The sequence below is a fragment of the Mixophyes fleayi genome, chromosome 2, assembly GCF_038048845.1.
Source record: "Mixophyes fleayi isolate aMixFle1 chromosome 2, aMixFle1.hap1, whole genome shotgun sequence".
In the NCBI taxonomy this organism is placed as follows: domain Eukaryota; kingdom Metazoa; phylum Chordata; class Amphibia; order Anura; family Limnodynastidae; genus Mixophyes; species Mixophyes fleayi.
In genome coordinates, this window is record NC_134403.1 from 28,093,403 (window position 1) to 28,110,019 (window position 16,617).

At 40.3% G+C, this 16,617-nt stretch overlaps 1 protein-coding gene across 5 annotated transcripts in view; it reads left to right on the forward strand.

Annotated features, from left to right (window-relative positions):
- Nucleotides 1–13,815, forward strand: part of FAT3 (FAT atypical cadherin 3) — a 451,200-nt gene extending 437,385 nt beyond the window's left edge. For 2 of the 5 annotated variants that reach the window (XM_075198718.1, XM_075198720.1), the window contains 6 exons: nucleotides 1,663–1,816; nucleotides 2,930–3,585; nucleotides 6,402–6,515; nucleotides 10,204–10,263; nucleotides 11,638–11,673; nucleotides 12,074–13,815. In XM_075198718.1, the coding sequence (XP_075054819.1) occupies nucleotides 1,663–1,816; nucleotides 2,930–3,585; nucleotides 6,402–6,515; nucleotides 10,204–10,263; nucleotides 11,638–11,673; nucleotides 12,074–12,693 (1,640 nt within the window). In that variant the 3' untranslated portion in view covers nucleotides 12,694–13,815. The remainder of the gene's footprint in view (nucleotides 1–1,662; nucleotides 1,817–2,929; nucleotides 3,586–6,401; nucleotides 6,516–10,203; nucleotides 10,264–11,637; nucleotides 11,674–12,073) is intronic. The other 3 variants (XM_075198721.1, XM_075198722.1, XM_075198719.1) reach the window with 2 other exon arrangements.
- Nucleotides 13,816–16,617: the final 2,802 nt, after the last annotated feature.

Sequence of the window (16,617 nt, forward strand, 5' to 3'; positions counted from 1 at the left end):
CAAACACGGGGAGAACATACAAACTCCACACAGATAAGGCCCTAGTTGGGAATCAAACTCATGACCCCAGCGCTGTGAGGCAGAAGTGCTAACCACTGAGCCACTGTGCTGCCCAAGATGCCTGTAAGGAAGGACTCAAGTTTGAAATGAAAAACTGGGACACCCATGTGATCTGAGGTTTACTCTGACCTTAAAATCCACCCCCTGCTTCCTCTTATGTCCCTAATAAAGTAAAACAGTTACAGGAACCTATTCCTATTAGTCTAGTTCAGTCAGGAGCCCCAGAAGTCTGAATTATTGGTCAATAAGTGAGTGAATTTCAGGTGGAAGAAATGGGTAATGAGAGACACATGGGGACCTAGTTTAAGGTTCACGCACCACGCCAAATAATGCCTTTGGGATCTATAGATAGGTTGTTTTTGATTTTGTCATTAATAATTTAAGTTGTGACATTGGTTACTTGTTACACTGACTAAATTAGAGATAGGAAACCTGTGTCTCTCCGACTGTTGGGCCTAAATCCCAGCATGCACTGCCAGAAACACGTTTCCTAGTCCGGAGCTAAATCTACATTTTCTGCAGAAGACCTCTATGCTATTTGTCTGTTTAAAATAATGTGTTCTATCCAAGAAGCATACTGACCTCCTGTAGGAAATCTGATTTGCTGAAAGGGTCTTGAAAAGATATGTTACAAGTAGTTCTACAGAGTAATCTCACGGTCCATTCACAACTCCAGGGAAAACGTTAGAAGTGCTGTTCAGTATGCAGGCAGCAGATGTCGCTGTTGAGTCACACAATGGAACAGAATATTGGCAACAGATTGTTTAATGCTACAGACATGATGACTATGCTTTTTTCATTGAGTGCTTGTTCACACTCTGGTCTTTTCATGCGTTAAAAAAACAAAACACAGGAAAAGTGCATTAAAGTAGGACAACTAAGAGTCACAGTCGCCGGAGCAGGGCCATTGTGACCTCAAATTTGAACGCTGCATTTATCATCATCATTTATTTATATAGCGCCAACATATTCCGTAGCGCTTTACAATTGGGGACAAACATAATAGACTAATAAACAAACTGGGTAAAACAGACAAAGAGGTGATAATCTTAGAACGCAGCGTATCCTATTTCTCATGCGTTAATGTAGATTACCACTAAAAAAAAGGACCCACAGATACATCTGTTTTCTGTGATTTTGTTTTTGGGGGCGGGGAGGGGGGTTTGTTTGTTTATTTCTTATCTAAATCTATAACCATGACCGTGGCAATACATAATGTAATTAAACAATACCTGTCACCAACACAGGACTGCATGTTAAACAGATAGGTTACGTTGACTGCGTGTCACATCAGTCCCCTCTACACATGTCTGCAGGAAGATCTATCTATAGATATTCATGAGCATTAATGAGAGCAATGTCATGAAAGATGCTTCATCCTTGGAATAAAGCGAATTTAATGCAGAAATATTTTTCTTTTCTTAATTTTGTTTTTAGAAATAAATAATTTAAATCAATTTTATCTATTTTTAAACTGTATTTTTTTTAATGAATAGAATGAAAAGATCATATATATATATATATATATATATATATATATAATATTTGTGTGTGTTTATTCACGCTGTATTGCTGATCATTGGTGTTATTCCCTCCTGATAGGCTATCAGTGCAGTTGTCCGTCTCAGTTCATAGGGAAGAATTGCGAGTCCGAGATCACGGCCTGCTTCCCTAACCCTTGCCGTAACGGAGGTTCGTGCGATCCGATTGGCAGTTCCTTTATCTGCAGCTGCAGGACGGGTCTGAGAGGATTAACGTAAGTGTTTATTTTTATATCAAAGTGGTAGCGCATTGCTAATGTCTGGCTGCTTATCTGTATGGGCGAGGGATGAAGTTCAGGAAATAGCAGCGCGATAGGCAGGAAATATCAATCAATATTAGCAAAGATAATTCCTACTGTAGATCATTACTTTATGTGCTCGCTATAATGACCTTGATGAAGTTATAACTTGATGAAGTTGTAGCAAACGGCATTAGGTTGAAGAGAGATAGAGTCCACTACAATCTCTACTCTTATGTATCATCTCATACTGATCAGTCATTAGGATTGACTTTTATAACACCCTCTAACAGCCCTATTGAGATGCCAGGACAAGAAATTTGCTTTGCACAATAATTACTGTATAAACGTGTATATAAATTATTTAGATCGTAAGCTCTTTGGGACACGATCATCTCTCCTCATGTTACTTTGATATTTGCTACCGTATAAACTCCGATTTTATGTTCTTTTTCCCTGAGGAACTGCGCACTTATTGTGAAACTTAATAGACACCCAAATACTTACAAGTCATCATTTATGGGTTTTAAGAAAGTTACCAAATCGAGGAAATTTGGAAAAATTGGAATGTACAGTTGAATCTGTGAATATTAGAGAAGTCAAAGTTACTTACTGGTAAATTAAAAAGAGAGAGACCGACTCTTTCTCTTCAGCCTTCAATGAGGCCCTGGAACGCACATATTTTACTAGCTATACAGTGTTTATTGTAATATTACATATCTACTGTTCATATTTGTGATTTTGGGTGGCGTATAGTTTGTTTTTCTGTAATGCTTTACAAGTCTTTCATTTCTGGTTCTAACAAAAAATAAAGATTTTAAAAAAAAAAATAGTTTTGAGGGAAGTCAACTCTTATGCTTTAAATTTGTTGAGTTTGTTGTTGTTTTATTACTATAATTTCTTATTCAAAAGCAAAATTTGAAATTCAGATTTTAACAAATCCACGTATCCCATGTTTGCCTACCCAAAAAGCTCTTCGCTTTGTTTCACGAGTTTTGGAGGTCGGTTGAAACGACCTAAGTCTGTAAATTTGAGCTTAAATGAGTTGTCGTGTTAGATTTTCACTTCTATTAATAAATCCCTCACCAGGTGTGAAGATGATATCAACGAATGTGAAAGAGAAGACTGTGAGAACGGTGGGACCTGCGTCAACATCTTCGGGTCGTTTTTCTGTAATTGTACTCACGGATACGTGGGTCAGCATTGTGGTCTGAGACCTGTGGTGGTGCCGAACATTCAAGCGGGACACTCTTACGTTGGCAAGGAAGAGCTGATCGGTATAGCTGTGGTGCTCTTTGTCATCTTTGTCCTCATCGTCCTCTTCATCGTATTCCGCAAGAAAGTATTCCGCAAGAACTACTCCCGCAATAACATCACTCTCGTCCAGGACCCCGCCACGGCCGCCCTGCTCAATAAAACCAACGGAATTCAATTTAAAAATCTCCGGAGTGGCGGAGACGGTAGAAACATTTACCAAGAAGTTGGCCCGCCGCAAGTTCCTGTCCGTCCCATGGCCTACACTCCTTGTTTTCAGAGTGATTCTAGGAACAACCTGGATAAGATGGTTGATGGGCTCGGTGTAGAACATCAGGAGATGACCACCTTCCACCCGGAGTCTCCTCGGATATTGACCGCTCGGAGAGGTGTGGTGGTCTGCAGCGTGGCTCCTAATATGCCTTCCGTGTCCCCGTGCCGGTCCGACTGCGACTCCATCAGGAAAGGACCCTGGGATTCAGGAAACGATTGTAAGTCACAATTACTGCATCAAAGTAGATGCTGCTATCTTGATCGTGGAACGTTTACGAGGGAGCAGTAAAGTCCTACGTTGTAAAGTTTCACAAGTGACACACAGGTCTATAGCATGAAATTGTTTCCCCTTAACTAACAAGGGAGAGTCAGCGGTTGCAAGGTTTACAGTTGTCCCTGATTAGGCGCAGTCTCCTCTCGCCATGAGTGTTCTGGCTCTCCGACTATAGAGCACTCCAATATGATGTCAGTGAGAGAGGGGGTTGGGTACGATTTTACAATGTGGAAAATTCCGACACTGAAGAGTCCTACACTTAAATTCGGAATCTGTGAAAAAACGATTGAACTATAATCAGACTTACCTCCATACCGACGCTGTAGATCTCCGATCGCAGCAGGATGCTGGCCGCAAGTTATTCCGACTGCTGAGGTGTCCGTCAGTAGACCTTGACATCATTGCGACCTCTACCACTTTTAAATTAAAGCGGCAACGGCAGGACACCGTAGGTTAAGTGTTGAAACACTTAACCCGACATTGCCGCTTTAAATTAAAAGTAATCAAGGACGCAATGACGTGAAAGTCTACTGGTGGACATCTAACTAGTCGGAATCACTTGCGGTCAGCATCCTGCTGCGATCGGAGATCTACAGCGTCGGTTTGGAGGTAAGTCTGCCTATATTTCAATAGTTTTTTCACAGATTCGGAGTTTAAGTGTAGGACTCCTCGTTGTCGGAGAGAGGCAGGAGCACAGCATACTGGGCCTCATTTATTAAGGAAAGTAAGGCAAACAAATAAGTAAGTTTTCTCCTGGACAAAACCATATTACAATGCAAGGGGTGCAAATTAGTATTCTGTTTTGCACATAACTTAAATACTGACTCTTTTTTCATGTAGCACATAAATACTTGATAGCTTATTTGTACACTGAAATTTAAAGTTGATATTTGTGTGCTACATGAAAAAACAGTCAGTATTTAACTTATGTACAAAACCGAAAAATTTATTTTCACCCCTTGCATTGTAACATGGTTTTGTCCAGGAGACTGAAATAAGAAACTTCTTAATTTAAGTTCCTTAATGAATCAGGCCCTTGGTGTAAGTTGCTTAATACTTTTTAGAACATAGTTTTCTGGTTGGTAAAATTTCCATGTACCGCAGCCCCAAACATATAGCGACCATTGTTAAAATTGTCAGTACTTTTTTATTATAAATAAGTATGGGTGTTTTAATGGATTTCAACAAGAAATAGAAATACTACATTTGTCTCCACAAAAACGAATTTCCATTCAGCGGTCACAGAGAAGTTATAAACTACGCTTTGAAATTTGACAGCTCCGAAAAATGTTATTCCAGTAATGAGGAGGCAGAGTACAGAGCATTAAGTGGAAGTTAAAATTGACTTTGAAACTTAGAAGACATCTAGTATTATATCACACAATATTTTATATCATCTAAAAAATCAGTGTATTTTTTCCAGTGACCTTTGATTAAACAAGTACAACCACTGAAGGTGAGGTAAAGGAGACACGATATCTACAGAATCAGCAATTTTTGAACAATTTCCTTTATTTTCAAAGCCTCCTTTGGGGGTAGATTTACTTAAATTTATAAAAAGTAAAAGCAGAGATATTGCCTTTGCAACCAATCAGATTCTAGCTATCATTTATACAGTGCATTCTAGAAAATGATAGGTAGAATCTTATTGGTTGCTATGGGCAACACCTCCACCTTTACTTTTTAGAGGATTTAGTAAAACAACTCCCTGATTTTCCCTGATTGTTGCAGACAATAGAGGTTGTTTACTAGATGGAAAAAATGCTAATTTGCTGCAACCAATCAGCAATTAGCTTTGATTAATCATCATCATCATTTATTTACATAGCGCCAACAAATTCCGTAGCACTTTACAATTGGAGACAAACATAGTAAACTAATAAACAAACTGGGTAAAACAGACAAAGAGGTGAGAAGGCTGCTCGCAGGCTTACAATCTATGGGACAATGGGAGTTTGACACATGAGGTTAAGTCTACATTTGCAGTCGACCCAGCCAGACTGCAAAGGTAAAAGTGAATCATAAGCTAAATGATCCTGTCACACAACAATGTTGGTCAAGGGGTAGTTGTATAACGGGTGGTAATAGGGTAATGTAGTGAGGTTAAGAGGGTGGTTGAGGAATATTATAAGCTTGTCTGAAGAGGTGGGTTTTCAGAGAACGCTTGAAAGCTTGTAGACCAGAGGAGAGTCTTATTATGCGAGGGAGAGAATTCCATAGAGTGGGTGCAACCCGAAAAAAGTCCTGTAACTGGGAATGGGAGGATGTACTGAGGGTGGATGAGTGACACAGATCTTGTGCAGAACGGAGATGGCGAGTTGGGAGATATTTTGAGACAAGACAGGAGATATATGTTGGTGCAGCTTTGTTGATGACCTTGTAATCTACTTGTATCTAGACAATGAAAGCTCACACTTGACTGGCTGTTATGAGTTATTGCACATTCCTTTTTCTTTTTAGTAAATGACTGACAATATTTTGTCATAAGCAGACAAAAGCAGTATTCAAAGCCCAACAATAACACACAGTTATCCTTCCATCCTGTGACTGGTTCAGCAACATTAAAATCGTTTCTCATCTAGAAGCCTTTTGGACGATGCTGGAGACAATAGTAGAGCGGGACAGACTAATAACCATCATCAAATATTAATAGTACAGGACGTCCTCTCTTAGAACTGGGATTGGGGGTGATTGTGTTTGTGGGGCCCGTGTTGTGCGGTAACAATGTGATAATACTTTGTTTTGTTGCTGTACATTAAGGTAAAGGACTGGAGGCAGCGGAAGACATGACCTGCTTTGTGGGAAGCACAAAAGGAAGCAATTCGGAAAACCAGTCTCTGAACTCCTTTCAGTCCGACTCCGGAGATGACAATGGTGAGGAAATAACAGTTTAATGTCTCGTTATGTCTGAGGAGCTGCAGAAAGTTATTTCATGTTTTGAGGTGTTTGTCCACAGAGCCTTGTGCTGTCTCTTTGCACCTACAGTATATGGTCTGTGATACCATCTGCAGCCCAGTGATCAGCTGCAATATTGTATTTTGGTATTGGAGTAAATGGTTGAGGGTTAAAGGTTAGCTGTAGGCTTCCAAGGCAGCCTATCCGATCACTAGGAACTATTGACATCACCGCGATGGGAGACAGTTTGTGATGTCACTGGTTTCTGGTGATATGATAGGCTGGTACACCTTTAAGCTTGCTTCTTTATTCTTGTGTAAAAGTCTTGTCTTGGAATAAGTAAATCTGGATGACAGCAAACTAAAATATTGACGTTGTGGTTTACTGTATTCTGCCTCTCGATCTCTGCCAGCCCTAAGCAGAAGCCTAGTCTGCCTAATGCTAATTGAGGCCTCCCAAAATATGTCTATATTCTAGATTAAGTACTAGAAATGTCCTCTGGCCGGGGGCCAAGGTGGTTGAAGCCCAAGGCACCGTAAGCCCAATTGGCCAGTGCAAATCATACCTTGATAGTGAACATCGGCACCAGTGGTAACCTACATAGTGAACTTACATAATTGCACTTTTAGCGTCTTTTCTACTGGTGTCCTGCAGCAAAGGAGAGCTCAAAGCCCCTTAAGGGGCTAGATTTTGGGTGATAGCTTTGCACTGTCTTGCTCTAGACACATAGGGCACTAGAAGAACAGCACCTAGAGCTACGGAAAAGAGAAATGAATAATTATTATACATGTGTCTGTTCTTGGACATTTGACTCATGTATGGTGGTGTCCTAAGAATACGTGACCTCCGCTCTGATCACGGGCAGGCTGAAGGAAGACCCGGGGGATTATATACTCCAGAGAAGTGAAACACATATTGGAGAACACACACGTTTTAGTATACTCCAGCTCTGAGACTTCGGTGAATCCCAGGGTCAAGGGACCACCCCTGTCTTAGAGCAAATGGAAGTGGGGGGCTCCGAGGACCCTGCCACCGCCAGGGCTGTTTGGCCCCGGGGACTGGGATAAATGGACACTTCTTACTTCTGATTCAATACGTGTCTACATAAGATGTATTAATTCACACTGTACCATGTGCATGTCTACCTCTGTATACGTGTATATAGTGGGCCCTACATACCCCCTACAGACATTGCCCCAGGCTGCTCAGTGGCCTTCTACAGTCCTCTGCCAATGTAGAATGTTGGTATGTTATGGATGTGTGTGTGCCAATCTAGTCTTGTGTAAGTTCATTACTATTCCTCTGCACAGTCCTGTAACGCAAGAAGTACCACACAGATACACATTGCAGACTGCAGCTGTAATAAGTGCCTGGGAATATATCGTGTCAGTGTTATTATATGTGTGTCTGGGCACAGTACAGGTAGGGGGGCTGTTATCCACAACCCTGTCTCCAGAAAAAATAGAAAAGAAATAATTAGTAAATAATAGCTGCTGTTTGGTGAGAAGCTAATACATACAGATATAATCAGCAAGTGCAATCACTGTGAGGAGCACTGCTAAAATATTTAAGGGTATTGCCCTATTTTCCACATATTGCTTGTACAGTGCCACCTACTGGTGAAGAGGGAGGATTCCCATATATTGCATATACAGTGCCAGCTACTGGTGATGAGGGAGGATTCCTATATATTGCATGTACAGTGCCGCCTACTGGTGGTGAGGGAAGATTCCCATATATTGTGTATACAGTGCCACCCACTGGTGGAGAGGAGGATTCCCATATATTGCATGTACAGTGCCACCTACTGGAGGTGAGGGGAGGATTCCCATATATTGCATATAGAGTGCCACCTACTGGTGGTGAGGGGAGGATTCCCATATATTGCATGTACAGTGCCACCTACTGGTGGTGAGGGAGGATTCCCATATATTGCACGTACAGTGCCACCTACTGGTGGTGAGGGGAGGATTCCCATATATTGCATGTACAGTGCCACCTACTGGTGGTGAGGGAAAATTCCCATATATTGCATATAGAGTGCCACCTACCAGTGGTGAGGGAGGATTCCCATATATTGTATATACAGTGCCACCTACTGGTGGTGAGGGAGGATTCCCATATATTGCATATACAGTGCCACCTACTGGTGGGTAGGGAGCATTCCCATATATTACATACACAGTGCCACCTGTTGGTGAAGCAGGGACTCTGCGCCCTTGTGTTCACCTTAGACTTAGACAACAGAGTCTGTTATCCTGTGAAAATATGCACCACATGACTGCTGAGAACATGTCGTGATACTGTAGTATTATTATTATTATTTTTTACAAAGTAACTGTACTTGAAGTGAATGTAGGCAATTAAGATGTTAGAAGGGTTTAATGCAGGTGCCTAAAAGACACAAGCATCACATGTTTCTCCCTGAATTTATCGTTGCCATAGTTACTACATAATTTGGCTGCGTTCTTTCCCTAATATTTTTTATTTCAGTGATATTATTGTTTTTTTGACCTTCCAAACTGAAACAAAATGTCATTTTGTATTTTGCTTGGCTTTAAAACTGATTAAGTTGCAGGTAAAAGCAGAGTATGAAAAACAACTGTTTTGACAAACTTCTTGTTTACTGTATTTGCCATTAAAAGCCTTTAAAGACGCAGCTGTCTCCCAGAAGCACAAGCAAAATAAATGCAGCCACCTGTGGATAAAAGACACGTGTTAAAAGTTTAACATAACAAAGCAAGATATTAATGAAACAGTGTCTAATTAATTAAGTATACGTCTCCGCATTCCTGTTTGCAAAATCAGAACCCGTGCTATGTCATACTGTCCATAGAAACATGACAAGCACATATCAGGTTGATGAAGAAGGCGTAGATGTGAGTCCGAGGGTCGAGAGGACCCAGCTAGTTACAGCTTACAGTTTAGTAAGCCTTCTATTATAAGGGCAATAATGCTGGTTTAATCAATATCAGTGTGGAGACAATTATGGTATAATCGACATAGGGCAATACTGAGGAAAACTATCCTGGACTTAAGGAGGACTAATGTTAAGCATTAACTTATTTTGTATTTTCTACTTTCGACTCCCAAAAGTGGCAAAGAGTCTTATTTGTCACACCCGTCCTATAGGGAAATAGGTAAGAACTCAGCTTGTCTGCAGGAAGCAGGTTGCAGACAGGGTTCAATTTTCCCTGGGCTCCTCTTTCAGCACATACACACACAGATGTAATTGTTTTCTTGTTTGCTGTGGTTGGTCTGTAGTGCTGGGGTGGAGGATAAAAACACTGTTTGTGTTGGTGGGCGGGGCAACCGACGCCAATTAGTGGCCGGCTTGTAGTAAGGGAAACTACTGTTTAGACAGAGGTAAGGTTGCGGGAGAAATTGTGATGAATTGCTGTTTATACTATTCTGACACTTTCCAAATAAACAGCAAGAGTGTTTCAGCTGTGCAGTGTTGATCGTTCTAAATCACATTTGGTGCTAGAAGTGGGATACCCAACCTGGTACACTGGTAATTCATGCAGATCATATCCATTAATGCTAACTATTACAAAATATGCATATATGTGTAATTGATACAATAACAATATTTGTGTGTAAAAACACTAACCTGTCTGTTATCTCCCTCTCTCTCCACCCCGTATTGTTTTTCCCCCTCCACAAGCTTCCATAGTGACTGTCATTCATCTAGTCAACAATGTTGTTGATAATGTAGAAAATGAAGGTATTTAAATTTTTTCTGTAACCTTTTTATTCTTTTATGTCAACTTTAACCTTTTCTCTTCTTTTGTTTTGTCTTAGTATCTTTGCTTTTATGTTGCTAAATGCGTATTTATAAAACACGTTGCGTTGTATTTATATTTTAAAATGTCCGATTTGCGAAAAAAACAAACTTAAAATATAAAAAAGAATAAAAATAATCATTATTACTGACTTAAGACCCAACTAGTGTCAGGACAGTCATTCACTATAGATATCATGCCAAAGCTTATGTAACATACAAAACACAGAATACCATTTAATTTATCATTGTGTTATAGACCCTTTGTTTTAGCATTAGTCCCTATTATTTATTGCCTTGTTATGTTCCCTTTTATGGTTTATTCATCACTAGTGAAAATGATAACAATGGTGAATACATATTTTTTTTTTATAAGTAGGGTTTATTAGTTGAATTTCCTATAAATATTCAGTAAAACGTGGACACTGAAAATGTAGTCGATCTATGTTTGCTTTTGCTTGCGTGATTGAGTCTTGCAATTCTCCTCTATGGGAGTTTAGTTTTATTAGTCGCTAAGATGAAGTCTACATAGGGTGGAGGACAGAGGAAAGGTGTTACTTCCGCCTATAAATGTGCCGAAAAGTTGGTGTTTCCCATAACAAACAGACTGTAACTGTAGTCTTTTACTACAGCGTAAGCAATTTGCTTGCTTCAGGTTAGAGCACATTTTCGTCACAGTTACCCAAACCCCCATCACTCTTTTTATCATTTACATATTTTTCCAAAATTATCCCATATTGTTGCAAGGCAGAAAGTCTCCCTAGGCATCACTCATCTTCTGGGATATGTGAAATTATATTGTTAATAAGTAATCAGAATTGTTGACACGTATGGGTTAGAATTCCTGTATCCATCACACAATTACAGAATATAATGAAGAAAGTGTATATAAATGTCTAAGGCAGGCTTGCAGCCAACGGTGGTTCGTTGTTTGCTGTAGAACTACAAGTCCCAGCATACCTTGTTTAGTCGTTAGATGCTTACTTGCTAGTTACGATGAACACAAATTTGCATTGTTATAACTGGAGGGTGTATTGATTGATAAACTCTGTTATCTCCATGTTGTAATACCAAACACACTTGCTCTTGCGCAATCCTTATCAGAGTCAGGATGATAAAATAAAGCTCTCATGTTTTTGTTAATCTAGCGGCAACAATCAGAATATTCTGGGCAAATTAGGACAAACGGGAACCATATTTTTTGCATTTCACAACTGTTATCCATGTTGCATGCAAAACAAAATAGATCTGTTTTTTTTTTTTTTATTTGCCTCTTGTGAGTTTTGAGTTTTATTCTCCTTTCCTTGAACCAAACAGCTTCGGAATTGGACCAAGGACAGAATTACAACAGAGGTGACATTTGTAACGCAGATCCTGCTGTTTTTTTACTGTTGTATTTCATAATGCACTTTTAACATGCCTGTCGGAACCTAACGTTTTATTGTGAAAAACCTAACTTGAAAACGTGGCCTCTCTCGCCTGCTTGTGAATACCTGCCTTTGATGTGTCTGCCCTAGCATGCTGATAACATGTTACCTAATACAACTGTATTGTACTTGTGGTTTGAATCACTGCTCACACTGTTTTATAACATATCACTGCCCAATGTGAAGTGTTTTTTTTTTATGCTTGGAAGCATGTACAAAATGACGACTGAATACAAAATGCATGGCTGACAATTCAATTAACCGATGCAGGTAAATCCTTTTTTCACTGTGCTCTATATTCATTTCTGTATCCTGTGTTCCTGCAGCTTACCATTGGGACACTTCTGATTGGATGCCGAGTGCTCGTTTGTCTGACATCGAGGAGGCCCCAAACTATGAAACGGCCGACGGGTCTTCAGCTCACCATGGTAGCACCAGAGAGCTGGAAACCGACTACTACCTGGGGGGGTACGATATTGACAGTGACTATCCCCCACCTCAACATGAAGATTATTTAAGTCAAGACCAACTACCGCCTCCACTCCCGGAGGATTTCCAAGAACATTATGACACCCTCCCTAAAGTCCAGCCAAGGTCTGTAGTCAACACGCTCAGCCCAGACTGCAGGCGGCGTCCCCAGTTTCATCCGAGCCAGTACCTCCCTCCTCATCATCTCTCCAACGAAATAGACACCTCCGTTCCACAGCCGGGACATTCATTTAGTACTTTCGTGCCCGGTCCAAGCCAAAATGCAGACACGACAAGCACAGATAACGTATCTCTATCCTTGCACAATTCAGTAGGTGCTTCTTCGTCGGATGTCTCGGCTAGCTGTGGACTTGAGGACGCAGAAGTGCCCATAAGTGACTATGAAAGCTTGGACGACTTTCGAATTGATCACTGCCACATTCCCTATATGGAAACCCAACATCAGACGCAAGTGTGACCACCATTTTTATATATATATATATATATATATATAGCATTTCTTGACTAGCCACTAGAGGTACACACAGAAGGATTTGGCAGCATTCCATGCGGACTCTTTATTGCCGAGTGCAAACGATGGAAATCCGGACAGCTTTGGTAGTATATTAGTGATCTGTTGCGAAAAAACGAAATAGACAATCCTTCTAACATTTTGCTTATATTTATTGCCAAAAGTCTGCACAGTGTTTTAATACTAAGAATATAATTGCATTTTTGAGAGATACAGATTGAAAAAAAAAACCGGGATGCCGGCCTTTTAATGAGATAAAAGTGTCTGCATACGCTATATAGTGTGTATCCGATGTCTTTGGAAAGCTGCCGTGTGACTCTATAGGAGATATTACCGTGTACTCGTCACCTACGCACAGTGGAGGCAGCCATTTTGAACATTGGTGTGAATGCAGCCTCTCCGTTCATGTGGAGCCAGCGACATCACATGTCTCAGTGACATCACCGTTTCCTTGTGATTTGATTGGCTGATCTTGTGTCTGCCACAACATGGCTGCTTCCCCTGCCTGTACCTGACTGGAATTTTTTAAAATGGTGGAAAAAATAAGCACCGGGGCTGTTTACAAACCTGAAATGAAAGTTTACTGGAATAGCACAACATGAAATACCTAACAAAAATATGCTTTAAACCGATGACATTACTGAGGACAGTATGTATGTATATAGTCTAACAAAAGTAGCCATACTTCTCAATATGACCATTTTCTTTATGAATGCGTGCGCCCAGTCGGTACGGGCTGGCTCACCTTTCTGTTTTGCACTAACATAATATTCCAGACTCCACACATATAATTGTTTTTTCTAGTCCATGTTAAAGCTCCTGTCAAACAGCAACATCATTGTAGCATAATTGGACATTTTAGTTTAACCTATGTAAGCAATAAGATACTACGGTGCATTGTATTGTCTTTGTTAGGTCAGCAGTATTATGTATATCAGATATCTATAGAAAATGCTCCGCTTGATCCTCGCGGTATTTTTGTAACAACTTCTTTTGCAAACGGGGCGAGCGAGAGGATGACAAAAATGTAAAAAATAAAACAAAGAAAATAAACTATAAATTTATTTGCTTTCATTGCCATGTGGGAAGCGTTAAGACATGACATCCGCACATTATAATATACAGATGGGTCCACGTTTCCTAGACAACCTACCATTATAACTTGACAATACTTAATGTAACTTGAAAACTGTATTATTCATTCGTTTTATCTTCAAAACTGTATTACATTGGAGAAAACTAATTTAAGATAGCCCGATAAGAGATTAATCTACACTAGACCTATATAGGCAGATTCAATGATTTAACCCAACCACCCAACGATCTGTTTTCTTGTACCTCCTAACAGCCTGATTTTGGTGGGAATCAAAAAAGGGCAGAGCTTACTTGGAAGTGGGAGGAGTTTTGCCCAAAGTGGGTGTTTCTAGGCTAAGCTGGGTGGAGTTTGGGTGGATTGGGCGGGTCTTACGTTGCATGGTATCTAAATATTGGGAGGTTTGACTTCGCGGTGCACCAAATTGGAAAGTTCTTGGGATTCCTCAGCTGGGCTGATTGACTGGATCACAGTGGATCCCAATGCAGGGCTGTGAGCCGGTGACAGGTGAATGTTGTCATTGCCTGATTCAGGTTACTCAAAAGTAAATCTGATTGGAAGAAAAAAGAGTGACGTGGCCTCAAACACTGCCATCGAAATAGCTGTGTATGTTATACTGTGACATTTCCTGGGGTATCTGTGTGCCTGTGTATTCTGTAAACCTAAATTGCAAAAGATACAAAGAACTAGAGTATCTATAAAAAAAATTAGATTTTAGTTTACATTGGTATTTCTGTACAACAGGTAATACTATTGTAACCTGGCGGCCATGGGTCCGACGTCTCGATCCTCTCCAGTGGTGTTTGACCCCCCTCCCACCCCAATTGTATTATTGTATATTTTTTTGTTAAATAAAAACTACTTAGAAAAAGTATATATCATTAAGCACAACATATTTTGGTCTACATGTTGTGGTACTTCCCACTTAAAAAGTGGAATTTATTGTTGTGAAATAATAAAAGCGAGCAACAATGCCTTGTACCATATTCATATTGTAAGCTCTTTCCTCGTTCTTACCTGATGTTCCTCGTTGCAGCTTTCTAACAATAAAATATCCACTTTATAAACCACATAAATCCGAATTGGTATGTTTCAACATTAAAGTGCTGAATAAAAAGACATTTTACAATATATACCTTGTACACAGTGGAACATAATCTGTTTTCTGGTTGTATTACTGTGGGTGATAATACATAGCACAGTACGGTGGGATTAATCCGTAGAGCGGAGTATTATGTAGAATTTCCTAGACGTTGGTAATTAGTTGATATTTAGGTAGCCGTCTGTGCTGTGGAGGATATTACCTCATTTCCTCACTCCTGAGACGTGTGATAGAGAGGGATATAATGAAACATGAGTCGCACAAGAGACGAGACTATAATTTTCTCTCTTGCCATATTCCTGTATTATTTAATGGTGTCTTGGGAATATCCCCCGGCAGCCATGTTTTTAGGCCATGTAAATAGCATCTATAGTATGACGTATCTCTGGCTTATTCACATGTAGTGGTGCAGTAATTAGACATTAATGTTGCATGACATTTTCAGCTTAGTCATTAGAAAATATCCACCTGTATTTCATTCAGATTCGGCATAGGCAAACCGAGAGGGGGAAACCCTGGAAACCCCCCTCCAAGATTGGGGCAATGTATAATTGAGGTGGCTGTACTCTGCTCCCTCTTCACACAGTTCTGCTTGAAAAAGGAGAGCTGCGTGCACCTAACAGTAGTGCATACAGCATTGTCCATTTATATTATGTGGACAGGAAGAGTTGGAGAGCAGCCAAGCACTGTATAAAAATATAGCCACTCCCCGGAGCACCCTGGCCACGCCCACTTGCGGCGTGGTGTGGAAACTCCCCTCTACAAATCCTGCGCTTGCCCCTGTTCGGGATCACATATTACCTCACAAACACTGTATAAATGAAAGATAATAAAAGAATGCCCACCAATAGATTTGAGGATTTAAAATGTTTTCTGTAGGTGAGAAATGTTTTAAAATCTTTATTCAAAAGTAATACTGTGATTCGGTTCCATATTAGAAAACGATAGCCCCTAGCACTTCTTAAATGTAAGTATTGCCCACACACGATGGAGGCAGCCATTTTGTGCGCTGAACCAATATTTACCAGGATACAGGTCAGCCATTCACAGCCTAGAAAGTAACTAGGTACTAGTGGAAGTTCTTCGTGCCTCAGTAATGTCACTGGCTGCGTATGTTGTTGAGTATTGGTTCAGTACCAAAAAAATAAAATGGCTGCCTCCACTGTAGATCGTGTATGAAGTGTAAAACGTCTCATGCACAGTCCAAAATAGGCATAAGTACCGCAGTGCGGTTCAATGTGCGCAAGTGTGACCAGGTTTCCTCCAAAGTGCAGAAGTGGGAGGAGCAAGATGGGGCGTGCCCCCTGACGTGTCTTAGGTGACCCACCAAGGGCGGTGTGTGTTGCCCATTGAGTGCACTTCATAACCCCATTTCTACACCATGACAGTCAAGCAATATGGACATAGTCATGTATTTTATTTCAGGAAAAAAAAATGTATTCAGTACAACTTGCGAGTTGGAAGATATTTTGGAATATGCCAAAAAACATTTGTGTAAATATTCTATTTAAGTCATATTAATAACTGTACTCCTTTACTCCAGCAGGCAGCAGTCTTTGTATTGTAGCTGCTGTTGGATGATTCCTATTGTTCCTTTCAATCGGTGCCCAACAACGTCAGGAGGGCATGGTTTAGTATTAATGTCAAGTGACATATTGGCAGCATAAAACAATTT